We start from the raw sequence: 22,581 nt of genomic DNA on the forward strand, positions 1-22,581 counted from the left end.
CAGGATCTATAATTAGTAACAATTTTTTTCATCTTGTGGAATCCTCCCAACAACCCTATAAAGCAGATGTACAAACTTCCTACTTTACAGATCAGGAGACAGAAGCAGCATTCACCAAATGCCACATGGCCACCTAGCTAGCATGTGCTTGAACCAGTTGAGTGGAGGCAAATGTTTGCTTGGTGTTCTTCATCACTACCACATCGTCCCCTCTGAGCAGGAAGCCTTTAGCTACCAGTACTCACCATAATTTATTTGGTTGGTTTCAAGTATAGTATAATTAGTGGCTAACTTATAATAAGTTCATTTTACTTACTTTACCAGAAAGCTGGGTTCAAGGTAACTATAATGCAGACGAGTATTCTTGACTGGTCTCAGAGGATCGGGAGGTCGGAAGCCATGGGTGTGGGCAGAGATTCTGCTATGGGTAAACCTCTTCAGCCAAGGGAAAGATGAATGGGAGGAACTGGTAACTTGGAAGGAAATGAGAACACAAGGACGTACATTTTTATCCTCCCTAAACCATTTTGTTGGGAGCCAGAGTTTTGGCAAATGATATGAGAGAGTCAATGATATAATTTTGACCAAGCCTTGTTAAATCATTGTTATTGAAAGACTATTACTTTTTAAAAATCAATCAGGAATTAGTCCCACTTTGGATTGAAACAATAAACAAACAAACACAAAGAGCTAGTTGGGAAAGATCTAGTTGGGAAAGGGTGTCTGAGGCCAGCTAAGTGTCTTGAAGGCTCACACTGTAGGAGAGAGTGGGTTTGCTAACCGAGAGGACAGAGTGGCACATGAATCTCAAGGCCTTATGACTGCGTGTCTCCTGACTTTTTACCCAGGTATTTTGAGAGCATCCATTTGTTCTCTTTGGTTCTAATTTTTGAAAATGATAGACAAGCACTTGGCAGACCTATGCTGTTCTCCTCGTTTTCCAGCAACCCTGTCAGCTCCCTTACATTCTTGGATGCCTCTCACTCTCTATGAACTTAATATTCCTACTCACAAGGAGAAATGTCACAGCCCTTCTGGTTCACAATTGTCCATTGTCTGGGTTGATGTGGCCCACTCACTTTCCTGATTAGTGAATGCAGTCATCAATTTTGTTTGGTTTGGTTTGGTTTGGTTTAAAACAAAAAACAAACAAACAAACAAACAAAAGCCTGTCACTCCTACATTTTTTCCTGACTTTTTCCTGTCCCTGAAGCAGAACCTAACTCACTTGATCCAATTTACAAAACCTAAAAGCCAACAACAAATAAAATGTACCCAAATTCTGTCACTTCTCCTACCCCCGCCAGCTATACAAAGGGCTTTCAGGGCCTTGGTCTTTGCTTTCTTCTGGGGAGCACTCCAAAAGATCTCTCCTTCCACGTGGATGGTCTCTCCTCCCTGTCCTCAGTTTTGTCAGAGGTATATTTGGCCTAGGGGCTTGTTCACCCTCATGGGCAGGTTTATAGCTCTTCTTGCTGGATGCCTGCAGTTCGTTCCCACTTTGACATCCTTACCACGCATCCTTGTCCACTTGTCTGGGTTCTTCATTACACATGAGGCTCCCTGAAAGCAGGCAACCTTGACTGACAGGGCATCCTCTATCTGCCACACCCAACTCAGTGCCTGGCATGTGGTACCTATGCAGTAAATAACTCCTTGCGTGACTAAGTGAATGGTACCAATGCTACCTTTACAGTAGATGGATTTAAAAAAATGACCAGAGATTGAATCTATCTAGGAGGCCCGGTAGGTCTCTATCAAGACCCACAGATGGAATTCACAAATAACTCTAGCTCAGCCTCTAGGAAGGAGCAGTTCTGCTTAAGCAGAAATCCTCATTCCCTGGGGATGGGGAGGGGAGGATATTGACTACATCCTTAGCAACTGAAGCCCTATCTATCTATTTATATCCTTTACCAGGGAGACAAAAAAGGAAAACCATTTCTTTGAAGCTCATAAATATTTATTTGATTATAAATTTCAGTGCTGACTAAATGGGCCTAATGTCTGATCCGGGAGAGGCCTTGTGATCACCACAAATTTGTGTTAAATGACTTGATCCACCGATTAGACCACATTTCCAGTTTAGACTCCATATGACAATCATAGCAACTTCACTGGGATACTATTAATAAAGGCAGAGCTGATCGTCTGAATTGGATACACTTGTAGATCAGCCATTGTTAATTGTCTTTATGCTTAATAAAAATTTTTTTAAAAAATCCACTAAGGCATTGTTACCTTTGATAAAGTAACTGTGCTTACATCTAATAATAGCCAAAAGGAACACACACTGCATGCATTGAAAGGCAATTTAAGCCACCAACAGAAATCATGACTCACAGTTAAACTATAAAAATTTGAGAAGGTATAGCTGATGGTTTGACCCATGAAGAATTATCCCATCATGCAATAGTATTTTCTGGGAAAAACAAACAGAAACCTATCAACCCATGCCTAGAAGCTTAAAAGCTGATGAGCATTTACAAGAACAAACTCGGGTGCTCCAATGTGTTCAGAAGCTCACAATGTGTTCAGAAAGTGTGCACCCAGCGAGAAGACTAGGGAACAGCAACAGACTTTCACATTGGGAAAGCATTAAAAAACCACGCCTTCTAAGGGAGCTTTTAAGAGCAATCACATGTGAGCCCTGGTGTTGGCATATCTTAAACACTTCTCACACCGGAGGTAGAAGGTTTGTGTGAGCGGAAGGCTGCTAGGCTTGTGAACTGACAGAAATAAAACAGCGAGAGAGACATCCCGTCCATCGGAAGCTGCTCTCCCGCCATTGCAGGAATTACACTGAGAGGTAGCTGTCCCCTGGTGGATTCCTATGAAGAGGAGTTTCTCTGATGTGAGGGAAGTGAGGGAGGGCTGACAGAGATCCTACACCTATGCTTCAGTTATCTGACAGTCTGCATATGTATCGCTGATTGTAGTCCTTTAGAAATAGTTCTGGATTGCTACAGGATGCATTCAATTGTTGTATAACTAAAAGAATTCATCTAGACAGTTCAAGTTCTGGCATCTCCTTTGGGGGGGCTGACCTTTTTGTGGGGGTGTCTGTTTGTTGGGGATTATCTTGCTGATATTGTTTGTTTTGTGTTCTTTTGAGACAAGCCCAGGCTGATTTCAAACTCACCATCCTCTTCTCGCTAGCTCCTAAGTACCTGTAATTCAAGTGTGCACCAGCATGCCCAGCCGATAAAGCAAAGGCTCTGCTCAAATGCGTACAGCTCACGGCATTCCAGAATTGCTAAGGATGACTTGTATTTGGGGGACGTTCTGTGCTACTATCTGTACAGATTTTAGCAGGTTGCTCACTGTGACTATAGACTGAAGCTTTAATACACAGAACCCTTTCATTTATTGCAATCGCTATTTTCGGATTTGGAGCAGAATGATTGCTATCTACTCCTTTCCCCAGATTCTATTACAGAAATGTATCTCCACCAAGGAGAATATGGACTGACGATTTGTTACTGATTTTCATTAAGTCCAGGTGAAGTTAAAAAAACTTGTCTATTGGTTTAGTAAGCTTGCTGCCCCCTAGTGTTCTGTTCATGTGTTTTGAAGCAACTTTTTTCCAATCTAAGAATGGTTCTCAAATTCCTCATGTTGTGGTGACCCCTAACCATAAAGTTATTTTCGTTGCTAATCTATAATTAGAATCATAATGTAAATATCAGTGTTTCCCACTGGTCTCAGGAAGCCCACAGGTTGAGAACCACTGCTCTGACAAATTCATATTTTCCCTCAGCAAAATCAAATACTCCAGATGGGTGTAGGCCATCCTGACAGTAGCTGAAAGCAAAACTTTAAAAAGTGATCATTCATAGATACTAAACATCCAGCAATGACCATTCATAGACACTAAACATCCAGCAATGACCATTCATAGACACTAAACATCCAGCAATGGAAACTATGGAGTTTGGAAGAATTCGAGGTTTGTCTTTTGTTAAGGAGATAATATAGCTGTCTGAACTACACAAAAGTTAGCCACCAGGCCTCTCTACTGTTAACTGTTCAATGATAAAAGCACCTATGAAGTGCTTTTTTATTATATTATATTATATTATATTATAATTATATGCCACAGCTGGCATTGTCTAAACAATCGTAGAAAAGTAACATTTCATCACTAATAAAATCTTAACACTCCTATAACTAGTAGATCAAAATTTTTAAATTAATGGAAAGCACGGGTTTCTTTTAAGCCAGTGAAAATTGGTTACTGGGAGGTGTTCTTTCTAACAGATCTCACTGTTAATTTTGAAACCAAAAGTAACCTTGACATAAATTAGGGTAAATATCTCAGAGCTCCCACAGCATGCTCACGTTCTGATTGAACAGCCGCTTCAATTGTTAGTGATGGCAAAAACACGCTCGTAGCCAAAGGCTAAATACTAAAGGTAATAATAGTAAATGCTACAAGGCCGTTTGCAGTGCTCAACCAACAGTGTCCTGTTTTGGGTACACATAAATTCCTGTATGTGCCCATCCAGACACCCACTCTGGGATGCCATCAACCAGTGTACAAGCGTGCCACTATGAAGTGTTATTCACTCGCCATTGGTCACAAGCAAGTCCCAGTGTTATTCTGCAGTTTTTATAATCACCACCATAAACTCTATCATTGTAATGTCAATGAAACACCACAATAGTATGTAATGGTATGTAATAGCATGTAATGAATGATATGTAATAGTATGTAATGGATGATGAAACAGTACAATGTTTCACTACTATTAAACCCATGACAAAATAGTGTCTATATTTCTACTGTGGTAAATATCAATGGCCCCAATATTATAGGGTTATAAAGCAACTCAGTGAGAATCCTTGAGCCCCTTAAGAATTCTAAGGGAATAATATGGGGTTGAAGGGGTGGGTGTTTAGCGGCCCTTCCAGATAGTACTGTGCACTTCACAGCTTTCCTCTAGGTTGGCATGAATGGCTTTTAGGTAACCGAGTAACTTTCCTTAGAATTGTTTCTGACTTAGTATGTTATACAACGCAACTAGATACATTTCATTAGGGACATGAGACATATCAAATAAGTAGCTAGGGACACATTCAGTACTTTAAGCATCATTTTATAGAAAAGCAACCACCATGACAGCATCTAGCCTGGTGGGTATCATTAAATAAATAAATAAATGAATGAATAAATAAATAATCTTAAAGGTTAATGTTAACTCAGTTAAAGAAAGGCTGTGTCTACATTCTATTGCTAAAGTAATTGTGTTTGTTTTTCTCAACTGTTTATGTTAACAACCCAAGCATTTCTGTCTTAAACCTGACACTCATAAACCACTCAGGCCAGTCAGTCATACCCCATACCCTCCCTCCCTTACCCACTATGCTAAGCCTAATTTACCCACACCCTTCTTTAGCTCCAAGTCAACGGGGAGACTGGATCACAAAATGGGATATTTCTTCACTTTTGGAGAGCCTTGAGACCTTCAGATCTTTGCTATGGTGGGCCATTCATAAGAAGTCTGCTCTCCCCAGTCCCCCAGGCCATAGCCTGGTCCTGAAATGTTAGTCTCTAGGACTGACAGCAGCTGGTGCCCTCAAGGTTCCATAAAGAGCCCCTGTCTAACGAACCAGTGTTCCCTCACCCCCTTTCTCTTACAGCCCCCTCTCCCAACAACTCCGACACCTGTTCCCAGGGAACCCAGCCGGAAGCCTCTCTCAGTGTCACCCTCAACAGATGGCCTGCGTAGCCCTTCCCCTCCGCCCAGGAGCTGTGTCCCCGCACCCCGTCCGAGTGCCCCAGATCTCTCTCCCACCCGGGTGAGCGCCTTCCTTCTTCACCTTCTCTCATGTGGTGGGGAAGCTGAGCTCAGCGGTTGTTCTGAGGCTAAGGCAAGGTCAGATCCCTGTCCCTGCTGGGGTTCTTCCTGCTCCTAGACCCTACTTCTCTCCCTCCCAGACACCCTCATCTCCATCACTCCATGCTCCAGCCTGCCCCATCTGCAATGTCTGCACAATGCAGACCACTGCTGCCACTGCCGGGGACTTCCTGGACAGCGGGACTGAGCTGTCCTTTGGTGCCTTGGCTGGACGTATCTTCACAAACCGATTGAGCCACCATCCCCATCATCACGGCCAGGATAACTTCCCTAGTTCATGCATCAGGCTAAAGAACTAGCAATGGTGGCAATAGGGACCCCAGTGAAGTCACGACCCTCATTTGCATATTCTCCTTGTACTTCATTTCCTCCCTTCTGTCCTGCGGAGGTTTGTTGGATGAGTCTGATGCATGTTTGCGTGTGGATGCGCGCGAGTTTTCATACCACGTGGCATTTTTCCCTCACTTCGCTCAGTGTGCCTTTTCCCCCCCTCTTTTCCTTCACATCTGCTCTAGACGGGTCGCATAAATCCAGCTGACATAGATTTAGAAAATGAGCCCTGGTATAAATTCTTTTCAGAACTGGAGTTTGGACGTCCGGTAAGTGAGGCTAGACAATTACTGTAAGACAAATAGGCGAATGTTGTTTGATTTTTAAAGCATATTAATTGTCACAAGGGAGACGGTGTCGGGGCGAAGATAGAAGCTGGATGAGTTAAAGACATGCGCTCCAGCGTTGTGCAAATTCGCTTTGGTAACAAATGCCTAAATGTGTTCATTGGCTTCCCATAGGTTTTTTTTTTCCCCAAATCATGCATTAGAATCGCGTCTAATTAATTACAAATCTAGCTTGCAGGGGTCGTTTCTATCTTGGAATATTTAGGTCACCAGCACAGCTTTAGGGAAGAACTGTATTGTATACAGCACATTTGGGGTTAGTTTAACAAGGACCGTGCTATCTACAAGAATGACTACAGTTCTTGTTGCCCGAGAAATTTTCATACCCCTGCAGAGTGCTTAGACTCCCAACTCAATGACTTGATCTTCCTGATGCAATTCCTACCATGAAAAAAAAAAAAAACAGACCAAAAAGGTCAAAGAATTTGCCCAAAATAGTCACTAATTAAACCTAAGCCTGTCACACAACAATGAAAATCTTTGGGCAGTTGTCTGTATCATGTAATATCAGACCATTCCCACAGTAAGACGATTCTTTGAGTGGGAGAGATAACAAAGAGAGAGAATGAAGAAGCCCTGTGGACTCTGCCTCGTAGCGTTTTCCTCATGAGTGGCCATCAAGCCTCTGATCCCTAGAGCCCCATTCAGAAAGCCCACAGTTTGGACCTTGTGGGATCTGATTGACCTGTTTGGGACAGGATCAACTCAGGTTCCAAGTAACTTTACCTTGGTCCGTCAAGCTCCCTCGGGGAACTGTCTGTGACGTGTATTTTACACCTCCTAAACTGTTAGATAGCATGTCACTTATTAGCAATATTATTAGAACTCAGAGTCTGTTCTTTCTTATAACCATGTCATGTAAGGATTTATAAATATGCAGATCACCTATTCCTTACTGGATGGCTGTGTGAGCCCCTTTTACATTTTAAAATGCAGCCTTGGTTAGTCTCATTATATGTTTTACTGAACTGTGTCAAATGTGACTGTAAATGAGTATTAAACAAAGTTTCCTGACATTTCTACTACCTAATGAAAGGATTATTTCCTCCTGGGGTTTTTTTTTTTCCTGACATCTCCTCTTATTATTATAAATGTATTTTATTTCATTGGGAAAATGCTCTCCTGTTTTGCTTTATATATTTGCTATTGCTGGGTAGTTTCTGGAGAATGTGCCGATTACTGTGTTGAGCCCAAATTACCAGCACTTTCCGTGATTCCCCTTCCCCCCCCCCCCCCCCCCCAGCCACACAGGGTTTCTCACCAGCATGCCCTCCCTTACTCCTCCAACGTTTCCTCAATAGACCCTGCAATCTGCTGTGGCCAAAGACTGGGAGTGCTGATTTCGATTTGGTGAATTGAGCTTACAAATCTACTAACTGAACACAGGCAGCTCTGCGCTGGGCTTGAAAATATTCACCAGCGCTGCACTCCCGCTCCCTGGCTGCCATTTTGCTCTGTCCCTGTCGCTCTTTATGTGTACCCGATGCTGTTGGCACTCAGGTTCTAACTGTTGTCACCTTTCCCACATGTGCATTACTCGCTGCATTGACTCTCCTCCATCCCATCTCTCCACCTCTGCTTCTGTGGTGCATCTACACCCAGCCTCCTAAAAAGGCTCTGGATTATGTTCAAGATCATTCTTCCGGTGTGTCCAATGAGGTAAAGACAACTTCTTCTCTCCTTTCCAGACTCCCCCCTTGTTACTGTCAACCTGAGCATCTGTGTTGTTATAGTTCACTGTGCTGTTCCAACTGGTTTTGAAAACTCTCTTTGTATCACTGTGTTGCACGTAGTTGCATTATCTAGGCAGGGCAAAGGGGTTGGCTATTTCTGAATTCTAGGTGATGTATCTTCCAACTGTTGCTTCAAGTTAAAAATACTCAGCAGCATGAAAATTAAAAAAAAAAAAAAAGAACTTTGGCAATATATTAACTACCCATTTTATATATTAACTACCCATTTTATATATTAACTACCCATTCTTCTAAACCAAGCAAAGTACTATTACAGGATCTCTTTTTCATTGTGCTTAGAGATTAGATTCTTGGAGATGGCTCATTAGGTTAAAGTATTCATTGTGAAAACCCAATGACCTGACTCCCATTTTTGCAACCTACCCACTGTGGGTGAAAAGCTTCCCTCACATGATGTGGCAAGTGTGTTATGTACAGACAGACAGTGATAGATAGATAGATAGATAGATAGATAGATAGATAGATAGATAGATAGATAGATAGATAGATCAAAGTTTAGATTTCTTTCCATGATCAGATACTTATTGCTTATATTTTCCTAAATGTTATTGTTGCTCCTAAGTTTTCCTAAATGCTTGTAACTTGTGGATTTGAGCATCGGTCAAGAATAGAGATGATGGATACCCGACATGTGTGCTCCAGTTTCCCACTTCCACACCCTTAACGGGCATCACTAATCTTTCTTGGCATTATAGACCAGGTAGCCACTACAGCAGATAGTCATCACTGCCTCCTGGGATAAAACTTGGTTGAGCTCTCAGCTGAAGGATGCCTATGAGTAGGGCTGGAGAGATGACTCGGTTGTTAAGAGCACTTGCTATTCTTGCCCAAGACCTGCCTTTGTTTCCTATCACCTAGGTGCAGCTCACAACCATCCACAATTCCATTCCCAACACACTCTCATGGCCTCCACCAGCACCAGGCACATACATGGTGCACAGACATGCATGTGGGCAAAACACTCATGCACTAGAAATAAGAAAAATGTACATGACAATCAGCCAACCAGCCACACAAATTTTCACCTGGATAAGGAAAAAATAGTATGAAAAAGGAACAGGAAGGGTCCTAAGCCAAACTTTGCCCTCTACAAAGAAACCAGAAGATTATTTTGAAAAGCACTTAGAAGACATTAAGCAGAAATGTCATTGTCCTGCTTGCTCTCTGGCCTGTAAAGGCCTCCCACAGGTCAGATGCTCTCAGAAGCAGCCAAGATAGAAGTGCATAGAACCAAGTGATTTTGTCACAATGGTTGCTGTGTGTTCTTCAGTGAATGCAACAATTAATACCTTTACTTCATTGCAAAGCCCGTATTCAAGCTACGTGTAAGAGAAGAGCCAAGAGCTCATGTTAAAGGTGGTTGTCCTGATTCAGTGGGGAGGACAGGTTGCAGGCATGGAGTTGAAAGGAGAAATATTCAAATTTCCAAAAATTCAAACTGCAGTTAAAGTTATAGATCATGTAATAAGCATCATGGTGTATGTTAAAACAGAGAAGTAGCTGGGGGAAAGAAATCAAATAAAAAGTCAAATCCAGTAAACAGAAACTTTTTGAAGTATTGAGTTCAGTAATTTTCCAAGTAGTTTTGTGGCAAGGTCTACTCTCTAAGGAGAATTAAATACCACAAGCAATTCTATTCTGTACGTTTTGTTATCATTTCAGCGTACGAACAACCTAAGAATTTATTTTGAAATTTAATTCTGTCAAAAAATGTTCTCGTGTTTTCCACACCAAAACTATGTTACTGCGTTGAAGGACTTTCATTAGATTTAGAATCCAGCTGGGCAAAGGGATATCTTTATCATATTGAGTATATCTTGCCTTTTTGAAGTTCAGTATGATGTATTTAAATGAGTTAATCAGCATTTTATAACAAGAAAAACAAATATGTATATATTTTTCCTCGGGTCATTTTAGCAGGTGTTTCTGGATTTTTTTAAAGTAGTTGGTTCATTAAGAACTGGAGCAGGATTTAGACATCATTTTTAATTCACTGTTTGTTTGTTTGTTTGTTTGTTGTAATTAAGAAAAGTGGAATGGAATAACTTTAAGTAATGTATCTACACTTGCCTCCTAAGATGGCTGCTGAGAGAACAAGTCACTAATTGCTCGGCCTTCCTTTCAGAGCTATTTCCTTTAAACCACACTTTTTACCGTCCCCAGTAGATGTGTTTAAAGCTCAGCAGTTCTAGAAACAATTTTATTTTAACTATTGAGTTTGCATAAAATGGGTTCTGGAAATTAACACTCCACAGTATAATTACTGAAGGCAGAGATGGGGAAAACTTAACAGTGCAATTTCTATGTTAAGGTAGTAGCCAGAACATGACATTAATAAAAAGCAATTTGAAAGTAGTTGAGATATGTGTTTGTATCTTTTGAGAACTGAGACATAGGAGTGACTTTAATAGCATATTGACTAGGGTGGTAACTTAAGAAGTGTAAGAAGAAAGACCCCCACAAGGTATTTAGAATCTGTATTTTAAAACATTTGTATGAGATTGCTATCACAAAGTGTAAATTAGTAGGTAATACCTAAGCTATAATTTATCAAGTACCTGGTTTTATCAAATATATGCTACGAATGGCATTTTTTTAAAATCAAATGTAACTGAGACATTTGTTCGCAAATATCAGAATGAAGCCCATATGTTGCTAATTTGAAACACTTCAACTTAAAGATGAGTTAAGAACCTGTTTGCAGAATGTCATCAATAATTACTTAGCAGAAATGGTGATTTAATGTCTGCCAGCCTTTGAATGCCCTTTTATCATGTTGAACAACCGTCCTGTGCAAATGAGGGGTACGTGGCGCTGGATAAAATGGGCTACTTCTTTTCTAGGGACTTTTTTTTTTCAGGTGGAGTGTCATAATAATCATACAAGGTTTCACCTTAAGTATTAATCTATTTTTATTATTATTTCTTTATGATTGGCAACTGGACTGTCTCTCACGATACAAAGTCAAAGCCTGGTTTTTCTGGGCCCGCAAGATGGTTCAGCTCTGACTGACTTTGATCTCCAGAGTCCATACTGTGTAAGAAGAAAATTGATTTCTTCAGGTTGTCTTCTGACCACCACACACATAGCAGAGTACACATATACCATGGTGCAAGGAAGAATCATTGCAGTTTGTCTTAACTATGACAATTCTCATGCAGTGTTTTATTTTGTACTATAATAGTGTCTATGTCTATCAGCATTGCAGGTTCATATTTCTGATCTTCCTAGGGATATTCTAAGAGCATCTGAACTTGACCCTTTTAGTGGTCAACTATGTGTCAGGTTGTCCCATAAAACCTGTGACCTGCAGATGGCACTGCTCTGACTCTCCCTAATACCATTTCTGCAAACATGCAGAATTACTTAATATGATTTTACTTGTTACAGGTCTTCCAGGTTATGCTTTCCTTACTTTCTCGTACCCAATTCACACAAATTCAAGTAATCATGTAAACTTACGAACATAGCAGAGCCTCTTTCTTTTCCTATATATGCTGAGAACATAGCAATCTCAGAATCTGTCTAAAGAAGAAACAGATTCATGCCAATGGATATTTTTGTTTGATTATGGGTAAGATTCCATTCTCAATCAGTAATAGATAATTAAAGTAAACTTTAGGTATAAGGCTTGTCAGACTGATCTACATAAGAATCCAAGTTACAGCCTAGAGCTTTGATGGGAAACTGATAGTATCTGCCAGTTAATGGAAAAGAATAGTAGAAATTACAATGAGGTCTTTATTTCATCTAAATAGATTTTATATTCTGATAAAATATTTCTACATATAGGAATTTAAGATAAATTCAAATCGCTCAAGATTTATAAACCTGTGCCAGGCTGAAGTCTCAGGTAATTTAGGGTGATTTCAAACCAAATTCTGTGAGCTTTATGAAGATGTCATGACATACGCCCTTGTAGAGGAAAAGCTTACCAAGCTCGGCTTGCATACTATACTTTCGAGATAACACCTGACATTAATAATGAAACTATAAAGCACTTTATGATTTATAAGGATTTAAAGTGAACTGCAATTATTGCCTTACACAAAATAAAAGCTAGTCCTTCATGTAGGAAGTTCCTACTTAGCAGTTCCTGAGAGCCCAAAGTTAAAGCTAAAGATACCTTTGTCCCTTCCTTCAGTCCTGTGTTCCTGGTGATAATGTTACTGAATTTTTTTTTTTCTTCCTGATGAAATGAATGTCTTAGAAGTTGTGTTACATCACAGAATGCAGTGTGGTCCATTAAAAGAGAACTTGGACATGGTACCTCTTTGGAAAGACATTTTTCATAATCACAATAAATGATTCTTTTAACTGCAATATCTTAGAGTATTCCCTTTAGAATGCAAAACTCAGTGGTGACAAATCAGTGAGATTTGCTATGGTAATTCTTTTCATGGGACTACTCCTCTGTGTTACCAGGTCTCCATCTATCAGTCCTCCATGGACAGAAGCCTGGAGAGACCCAGCAGGTAAGGATCTGGTGATATTACACTAACCGGATATTCTATGCCAGCAATTGCTTTTTCAATAGTCACCTTCCCTGCTGAAATACTCATTTCATTAAGTAATCATTTAAGTCACAGTCTTATTTTAAGTACCAGGCCTCATGGTGTGTATCCAATCACTTGTAAATTCTTTTCTTAAATGATACCCTACTCAAAACTATGATCAAAAAACAAAACAAAACAAAACAAAACAAACCTCCCCTTCTTTATAAACCATCAACACCATTTTCCACAACTGTGTGAAAGGAATTTTTGACAGTTTACTTGCTGATTCTATTTTTTTTTTAATCACTCGTGATTTAAATAAACAATATGGGAATTCTCCTGAACACATTAGGAAAGCAAAAGAGAATCCTTAAGGTAAAAAAGACTTCTTTTGCTAGATGTCTCCTTTTATGTGGTCCTTTCTTCTATTTTGGCACTTTCTTTTTAGATAGATTCATGTTGTCAGAACTATTTCTTATATATTAAAAAAAAACATGATTCAAATAGAAATCATAACACTGAATTCTCAAGAACAGTAAGTTCACTGCACTGCACAGAAATATGAACTTTAAGGGGTGATTATAAACACACACACAGAGAGAGAGAGAGAGAGAGAGAGAGAGAGAGAGAGAGAGAGAGAGAGAGAGAGAGAGAGAGAGAGAGAGAGAGAGAGAGATCCAACCTGCATTTGTATGTTTGTAGCAATTCTTTCAAAATTGCCAAGTCCTAGAGTCTATGAAGATGTTATTAGATGTTATTTCTTAGGTAAGCGGGTGAGTAAAGAGACTGTGGCACATCTATATTATAGAATATTGTTCATCAATAAAAAGGAATAAGCTATCAAGAGACCAAAAGACATAGGTAAAGCTGGAGACACAGTACACTTGGTAGAGTGTTTACGTAGCATGTGTGAAACCCTTGATTCAATCCCCAAGGCCACAATAAAAACTACACATGGTGACACAGGGCTGTGATCGCACCACTTGGTAAGTAGAGGCAGGACAGAAATTCGAGGCCATCCTCAGCCTCGTGTCCAGATGACATGAGATGTTTTTACAAAGTAAAAAATCTAAAGAGTGTTTGTGTTCTTTGACGTGTGTGTGCCTGAGTGCACGTGTGTGCGCATCACTTGCATGCAGGTATCTGTGAAGGCAGGGAGAGGGCATTAGAGCCCAAAGAGCTGGAGTTACAGATAGTTGTGATAAAATATATAAACACCTGCCAAGTGTGGGTGCTGGAACAGCCATCTCTTCAGCCCTACAAAATTATTTATTTTTTTTAAAGGACGTGGATAAAAAAAAAAAAATTACTGCAGGTAAGAAATGAATCTGAAAGGATTGCATATTGTGGTTCCAACTGTGTGGCATTTAGAGAACAGGGACTATGGAGACAAGAGCTACAATTTTTTTAGGAAACATAAAGACAAAGAGACGGATTAGTAAATGGTACCCAAAGGATCTTTTGTGGGAGTAAAAGTCTGCTATGAGGCACATTTGTAATAGACATATTTCATTACACGTTTACAAACCCCTAAAGTATGTCACGGATGGCATGAAGCAGATATGTGAAAGACAGACTTTGAGAGATGACATGTCCAGATAGGGCCACTAGCTGTGATAAATGTCTGTAGAAGATATGAAAAGAAAGGGGGGAGGGCACGGAGGAGCGCTCTGCTCAATTGTCTTTGATTTCTGCAGAGGATTGGTTCCTAGGACTCACCAAGGACACTAAAATCTGTCCCTGAAAGACATGGTACTTACAGAGAACCTATTCATAGTTTCCTGTATACTCTGAAATATGCATAATGCCTCCTGCAACACAGATTATTATTAAAAGGGGATGTTGGGACTAGAGAGAGGGCTTGAATAAGAGCACTTGCTGCTCATGCAAAAGTTCCCAGCTCCCACACGGCAGTCCACAGCCATCTGTAACTCTTGTTCCACCAGTTCCTATGCCCTCTCCTGCTGTCCATGACACCAGGTACTAAGTGTAGTACACAGACATTTATGCAAGCAAAACCCTCATATCACATAAAATAAAAATGAGTAGAACTTAAGCAAGTGACTGTTATAGTGGATCACTTGGGGAAATAATAACACACCTTTGTACATGTTCAGCAGCCATCCAACCCTTAATGTTCCCTGTGCATAGTTGGTTTAATCCATGGTTATGAAGAGTCTGTACAGTCCAGTCAGATAGTCTGCAGCTTGAAACTTCCCTTTAAAAATGAGATCCGTGCATTTTTAAAAGGATGCTCCTTCAGAATGTATTTTGAATGTGGAGGATTCCGTTTCTCACTATGCAGCTTTGGGAGTGCGAGGTTAGATGCTATGTCATTGTCTGATGCGATCATCAGTTTCCTTGTGCACGTGTTAACCTCTTCCAAAACCTACCAAATTGACTCCATCTGTTATCAGCTCTGCAAGCATGGCTGGTGACTTTAGGAAACGGAGGAAGAGCGAACCTGCCGTGGGCCCACCCCGGGGCTTGGGGGATCAGAGTTCGAGCAGGACCAGCCCTGGCCGGGCAGACCTCCCAGGATCAAGTTCCACCTTTACGAAGTCTTTCATTAGCTCTTCTCCTTCCTCTCCCTCGAGAGCACAAGGTGAGCAATGGTAAATGAACACAGCATGCTAGTTCACAGTTTAGCCAGACCCTGCCCCTCCACACACACATTGTCTTCTGACCTCCATGTGCATGTGACATACATAAGAGAGAAGAAAAAACAAAAGAGGGAGGGAGGAAGGAAAGAAAGAAAGAAGACTAGCCACTTTTTCAGATGGCCTGTCTCTGCTTTGAAAATACAGTAGTAACCTACGCATTGGAGGGACACAGTGGCTCATATGGGTCTCTGGTTAATGACTTGGGTCCTTTTATTTTCTTTTGAACCATAATCTATTGACCTAGGAGCATGCCAAATTTGGGGTCCCTCCAGTGTCCAGGAGTTAAAACAGAAGAGAATGGGTTTTAAATGGATGTAAAGAAAATGAGTTGTAACAGAAGTGTCTGTGAAGGGGGACAGAGTCAGGTTCACATAACAGAGTTAGGTTGCACTAAAACTGTTGCCATGCACTGGTTAAAGGGAAACAGTAGCTGGTATGTGTGCAAAAGCCACTGTTTATGATGACAGGTTTCTATGTGGGTAAGCAGCTGACCCGTCTAAGACCTAACTAACTTTCAGAAAGTAATTTATTCATTAACTAACACACCTTCATTATATTCTTCTCATCCACACCAGCAAATACCCTAAGTAACAAGTCAGTCATAAAATGTGGATTCATCATTCTCAGATACAATCCAAAATGTAAAAGGATCCTGATAAATTTAAGTATTTTTCTTAAATCAACTTCCTTTCCCAAGCATTATATATTAACTGAATTGGGAAAGAGAGGGGGAGGGAGGAGAGGGAGAGAGAGGGGGGAGGGAGAGGAAGAGAGGGTGCCATGCTGTTAGCATTATAGATAGAGTTGTGCTTTGGACATGGCTTGCTGGCTAAGAGACAATTGAATTGTGCAATAGAAACGTGTTAGCTATACCAAGTGCATATCATGTGTGATTGTGTTCACTGTAATGTCTACAAAGTTGCACTGAAAAAATATTATCTTGCTTCCCTCTGAAATTAAAGTTCCGTGTGTTAAGGTGGCCTATATTAAACTCACACTAACTGCCTTCTCTTTGCTGTGCTAATATTAACATGCTCTCCTTTCTCTGCGAAACCTTTTAACTTCTCCAAACGTCTTTCTCCTGCCATGCCGCTCTGCTGCTCTGGACTGAAAGGTGGGGATGATAGCAAAATGTGTCCGCCCCTTTGCAGTTACTCGGGGCTCAATGGCACCCCTTCTAGTGAGTTAGAGTGCTGCAATGCTTACAGACGGCATTTGGATGTCCCCATCCCTGGGGACTCGCAAAGGGCCATCACTTTCAAGAATGGCTGGCAAATGGCCCGGCAAAATGCAGAGATCTGGAGTAGCACCGAAGAGGCCGTTTCCCCCAAAATCAAATCGCGTAGCTGTGATGATCTCCTGAATGACGACTGCGACAGCTTCCCAGACCCTAAAACCAAGTCAGAGAGTATGGGTTCTCTGTTATGTGAAGAAGACTCCAAAGAGAGCTGCCCCATGACGTGGGCATCCCCCTACATCCAAGAAGTGTGTGGGAACAGCAGATCTAGGCTCAAACACAGGTCAGCCCATAATGCCCCAGGCTTCCTCAAAATGTACAAGAAAATGCATCGCATCAACCGCAAGGACTTGATGAACTCAGAGGTCATTTGCTCGGTGAAATCCAGGATCCTGCAGTACGAGAAGGAGCAACAGCACAGGGGGCTGCTGCAAGGATGGAGCCAGTCTTCCACCGAGGAGGTGCCCAGGGACGTGGTACCCACTCGCATTTCGGAGTTTGAAAAGCTGATTCAGAAGTCGAAGTCTATGCCCAATCTAGGAGATGAAATGTTATCGCCTATAACCCTAGAACTCCCACAAAATGGTTTGTGTCCCAAGAGGCGTTTTTCTATCGAGTCTCTGCTGGAGGAAGAAACTCAGGTTCGACACCCTTCTCAGGGTCAGCGAAGCTGCAAGTCTAACACCCTGGTGCCTATCCACATCGAGGTCACCAGTGACGAGCAACCTAGAACACACATGGAGTTTTCCGACAGTGACCAAGATGGGGTTGTGTCCGACCACAGTGACTACGTGCATGTCGAAGGGTCATCCTTTTGTAGTGAAAGTGACTTCGACCACTTTTCATTCACATCCTCTGAAAGCTTCTACGGATCCAGCCATCACCACCACCATCACCACCACCATCACCGACACCTCATCAGCTCCTGCAAAGGCCGATGCCCGGCTTCTTACACTCGATTTACCACAATGCTAAAACACGAAAGAGCTAAGCATGAAAACATAGACCGACCCAGAAGGCAAGAAATGGATCCTGGCCTGTCTAAGCTTGCATTTCTAGTCAGCCCTGTGCCTTTCCGAAGGAAAAGAATCCTGACTCCCAAAAAACAGACTGAACAGGCAAAATGCAAAGCCTCAGTAGTTGAGGCTCTGGACTCCGCCCTTAAAGACATTTGCGACCAAATAAAAGCTGAAAAGCGGAGGGGAAGCTTGCCAGACAACAGCATCTTGCACAGGCTTATCAGTGAACTGCTCCCACAGATTCCTGAAAGGAATTCATCTCTTCATGCTCTCAAAAGGAGCCCCATGCACCAGCCTTTCCACCCACTGCCTCCAGATGGTGCTAGTCATTGTCCCCTGTACCAAAATGATTGTGGGAGAATTCCTCACAGTGCTTCTTTCCCTGACGTGGACACAACCAGCAACTACCACGCACAGGACTATGGGAGTGCACTGAGCCTCCAAGGTGGATGAGCCTTTCTTTCTTTGTCTCACATGGCACAGATCCCATCCTTTCTCGTATTCGTCTTTTTTTTTCCCATCCTGCGTCTCATCGCTCTTGAGCCTTGAGACCACGTGACGTCATTATGTGTTGCCAAGGAAAGAGCTGTGTGGTGCGGGCGTGTCTGACTCTGTAGTTCTCATTTGCCCTGTGATATTTGACATTCGTGTGTTGGCTGAAAGTACTCATCAATTCACAAACATTTACTCACTTAAAACTAAAGGAAAACTCAAATTTGTCACTTAATAGTAGGATAAAAACAAGTAGGATGTTGAAAAAAGAAAGAAAGAAAGAAATGAAATGAAATGATAAATCTCCACATTCTCAAAGTCTGTATTTACTTATACTGATTCTATACAGCATGCTTCACAAACAGTAGATCCAATTTTTAAAAAAAAAAAAAAAAAAAAAGCAGGCTATATAACTAGAAAGCTTTAAATCAAGACATTGATTCAAATCCAGAAACCAATTTTCTAGCAAAATAGCCCATTTTCTTCTGTTATCTAATATTCTAAAATAATCACCTCTCAAATTCAAAAGAATATATCAAGACAAAGACTATAATTCAATATATGTATCCCTAAGATATATTTAGACTCATTATGAACCAAAGCCAGTGGCTTCATAGACTTTTCTTTGATTTTTATATTAGCCTTAGAATACTATACTTATTCACTCAAAGAAGTTGGTCCCCAAAAATTATTTAATAACTCCCTCCATTTAAAGGGCACAATTTGAGAAAGAAAGAAAGAAAGAAAGAAAGAAAGAAAGAAAGAAAGAAAGAAAGAAAGAAAGAAGAGAAAAGAAAAGAAAAGAAAAGAAAAGAAAAGAAAAGAAAGGGCACAATTTGGATGGAATTTTGTAACTGTATCTTTAAGATATGATTTCTATCATTCAAGGATCTCATTTTCTTCTTTCTATTACCTGATTTACTCACTTGCTATTTCTGTAAGGATAATCTTGTACTGGCATGTGAATTGGATTATGCTAAACATGACTCTTGAGTAAGTCCATTTTCACAGTTAACACAAATGTTAGAAGGCACATGACAGTTCCAATGAGAGGTATTTACTGAAGTTAACATGACTTTAAAACAGTATTTTTTGGTACTTTTATCTAATTCCCAAGTGAATCTGTGGAGGACACACATGTCATGAGGCTGGAGTACATATTCCAGACTTGGGGGTGGGCTGTCAGGAGAGAAGCTCTAGACACTAGCACTGCAGAGCATATTCCAGACTTGGGGTGGGCTGTCAGGAGAGAAGCTCTAGACACTANTCTAGACACTAGCACTGCAGAGCATATTCCAGACTTGGGGTGGGCTGTCAGGAGAGAAGCTCTAGACACTAGCACTGCAGAGAGCTTTAGCTAGATGCGTTGTCCAGTTGAAACCAACATGAGTCGATGGATTTGTATTGTTGTAAGTGCTGTTTTACAATTGAGAAATTGAAGGGCAGAGAGGATAAAGTTTCTCAATATAACACAGATTACAGTAACAGCAAGAGAAGTCAAAGCCCAATTAACTAAAAATATATGACATAAAATATAATTTCAAATGGCAAAAAAACAACAAAATTGTGACTAACCACTGGACAATTTTACTTATTGATATTTACCTTCACTTTAATTTGTACTGTACAACATGCTGGAAAACAATAAATTAGAATAACAAGGGCTGAGGCGATAGCTCAGTAGTTAGCAGTCATTGTTTATCTACCAGAGGACCCCGGTTCAATTCCCAGTGTGCCCATGGCGACTCACAATGGTCTGTAACTCCAAACCCAGGGTACGACTGCCATCAAAGACACTGCACATACATGGTGCACATTCATACATGCAGACAAAAGCCCATACACAAAAATAATATCATATAAAAAGGATAGAATAGATATAATAATGATTTAATAATATTAACAGTATACTTTTTAATTTACTTGATAAATAAAATAAATTTCAAATTCAAAAACTTAGATAATCACTTTGTATTTAAACTGAAACAAGTTGTAATTCAATTTTGTAACTACCTTCTTCAGTTTTCTGATACCCTGATATATAGTACATTATCAAAACATGAGTTTGAATCACTAAAAAAATATACTACATATACAAATTATCTTGATGGTTTGTAGTATTCAACATATTTATATTTGTTAGAGTGAGTAAATGTTTTCTTAAACTTTGACCTAGTTACACAAGTAAAATTCTATGATGATGCTGGATACTTTTATATCTTTAGTAACATCCTGCATGCAAATCATACAACTATGTTAGGTTTAAGAAACTGAGAGGGAGATTTGCAGTTGTCATTTTTAAATGTAACTATTTATAATTTGCTTTAGTGAGATCAAGGCCTCAGTATTTCATAAGCAATTTAGAAACTTCATATGAAGCTTTCTGGTTATGTTTTTGTTTTCTGGAATAAACATTTTACTTTCTGATTAGTCAAACATTCATGTACAAGGGAAAGTCATAAAAGGTATGGAATCTTAAGGCTCAATAAGTGTTTATAATCATACAGACTCATTCATGCATACACATATATGCACACACATACATGTGTATGCACACATACACTCACACATGCACACATACATATACATAGGCACACACACATGCATATACACACATACACATACATGCATGCACACACACGTACATACACCCACACTCCACATGCACACAGGCATGCATACACACACATGCACAAATGCACACACTGGGTAAGGTATGACTGTGGTCCTGTCATGTTCATATTTTATCTCTCTTCTCATCATCACTTCTGAGATTGTATTTCACATTTGTTTCTAGAAAAGTATTATTTTAAAATTTTCCATTTTTCTGTATCTTATGGTAATAATTACATATTGGAACCAAAAAGAATATAAATATTAGTCATGATAAATTTATAGCATGAAAATCCCAATAACTGGAAATCATCTACACCAAGGATTGCAGTGTAATTCACTGGCAATAGAATATCTTATCTATGATTAGAATATTTGTTATCTGTGTATTTCTTCATTTTCAATGTGTGTATGTGTATGTCTTATATCATTACAATTACTTATGAGTTTTACATCCATGTTCTCATCAACAGCATGTCTCCAAATTTGGGGGTAAAATAATTGCCACAAGGGAAAGTGGCTAGCCGGTGTCCTTTCAACGAAGTGTAATCTCACTCTGGCTCCCCTTGTCCTTTCCAACAGATCACGAGTCCCCTAGAAGTTACTCATCTACTTTGACTGACTTGGGAAGAAGTGTATCACGGGAACGAAGAGGAACTCCAGAAAAAGAGGTAGTTAAGTTAGTTGAACAGTACTGGACTGTCTTTAAAGGACCTTCTAAGAAAGCACTTAACAGTCAGATCTGTAACTCAAACCAGTAAATAGTTGAGACTGAAACCAGGCAGCCACAAGAGTCTATAAACTCAGCTTAGAGGCTGAGGCTGAGGCCCATGCTCTACTCATTTCCTCTTTGGAATGCACTTTGGGCAGTGAGCCCTTTCTGAGTCTTGACCTGGTACTCAGAAACCCATAGAGTTCTAATTGGTTTTGTGGGTGGGTGGGGGTAGGTGGGGGTGGGGAGGGGTGTGATCTGTACAAATGCTTTTGTTGGAGAATACTTCTGAAAATAGATACAGATTTTGATCAATGAAGTTCTTGTAGCACTTCATAGTAGACATTCGCATCCACCAGTGACTCCTGCTCCATCACCCTAAAGCAGAACTGGAACACCTGTTCCTGACTGCCTTGGAAGCCACAAGGGCTTTGACTGACAGCTTCTGATGTAGCCTGTGGGACCCTTATGAAGTCAGAATTTGCCCAAGTCTGTTGATGCTCACTAGAATCACAAGGGAAGAAAAATGGGGTGAAGGAATTCCTGATAGCACTAGCTACATAGTATATGTTATGCCTCAAGTAAATTCATGGACCCAAGAGTTGAGGGCATGCATGGGTATTACTTCATGACTAAAAGATAATACAAAGTATCTCTCAGCCCTCTACACACACACACACACACACACACACACACACACACACATTTGCTAACCTCTTGATAACTAGGCTGCTTCTTGGATAGTCAGTATTTAGTGACGAATATAACTTCCTTTATGTCTTTTATGTCTTTTGTTTCTTTTCTTATGACTCAGGAAGACCAGTGTCAATCCAAAGAAGTTAGGGCAGCTAGCCCTCTATAATTGTCTGTCTGTAGTTTTCAGAAAAGCACACATAGGACAAACGACTTCGTGGGCATTTTATTATATTATGACATTGCTCTACTTTAGTTCTGAAGCGAAGCCTGATGATGAAATCAGCTATGTCCCTCATTTAGCTCACTGCTCTGCTGTTTTTTTTGTTTGTTTGTTTTGTTTTTTGTAACTTGCACATATTAC

General features: G+C 40.4%; 1 protein-coding gene across 17 annotated transcripts in view; it reads left to right on the forward strand.

Annotated features, from left to right (window-relative positions):
* The window catches only part of Sorbs2 (sorbin and SH3 domain containing 2), a 192,926-nt gene that overhangs the window by 145,225 nt on the left and 25,120 nt on the right, over positions 1-22,581 (forward strand). For 4 of the 17 annotated variants that reach the window (XM_029532182.1, XM_029532184.1, XM_029532187.1 and 1 more), the window contains 5 exons: positions 5,644-5,802; positions 8,141-8,197; positions 12,718-12,767; positions 15,206-15,393; positions 21,395-21,483. In XM_029532182.1, the coding sequence (XP_029388042.1) occupies positions 5,644-5,802; positions 8,141-8,197; positions 12,718-12,767; positions 15,206-15,393; positions 21,395-21,483 (543 nt within the window). Of the gene's footprint in view, positions 1-5,643; positions 5,803-6,376; positions 6,461-8,140; positions 8,198-12,717; positions 12,768-15,205; positions 15,394-16,565; positions 18,153-21,394; positions 21,484-22,581 lie in introns of all 17 variants that reach the window. The other 13 variants (XM_029532180.1, XM_021218758.2, XM_029532191.1 and 10 more) reach the window with 5 other exon arrangements.

This window comes from Mus pahari, chromosome 19, assembly GCF_900095145.1.
Source record: "Mus pahari chromosome 19, PAHARI_EIJ_v1.1, whole genome shotgun sequence".
NCBI classification, from domain to species: domain Eukaryota; kingdom Metazoa; phylum Chordata; class Mammalia; order Rodentia; family Muridae; genus Mus; species Mus pahari.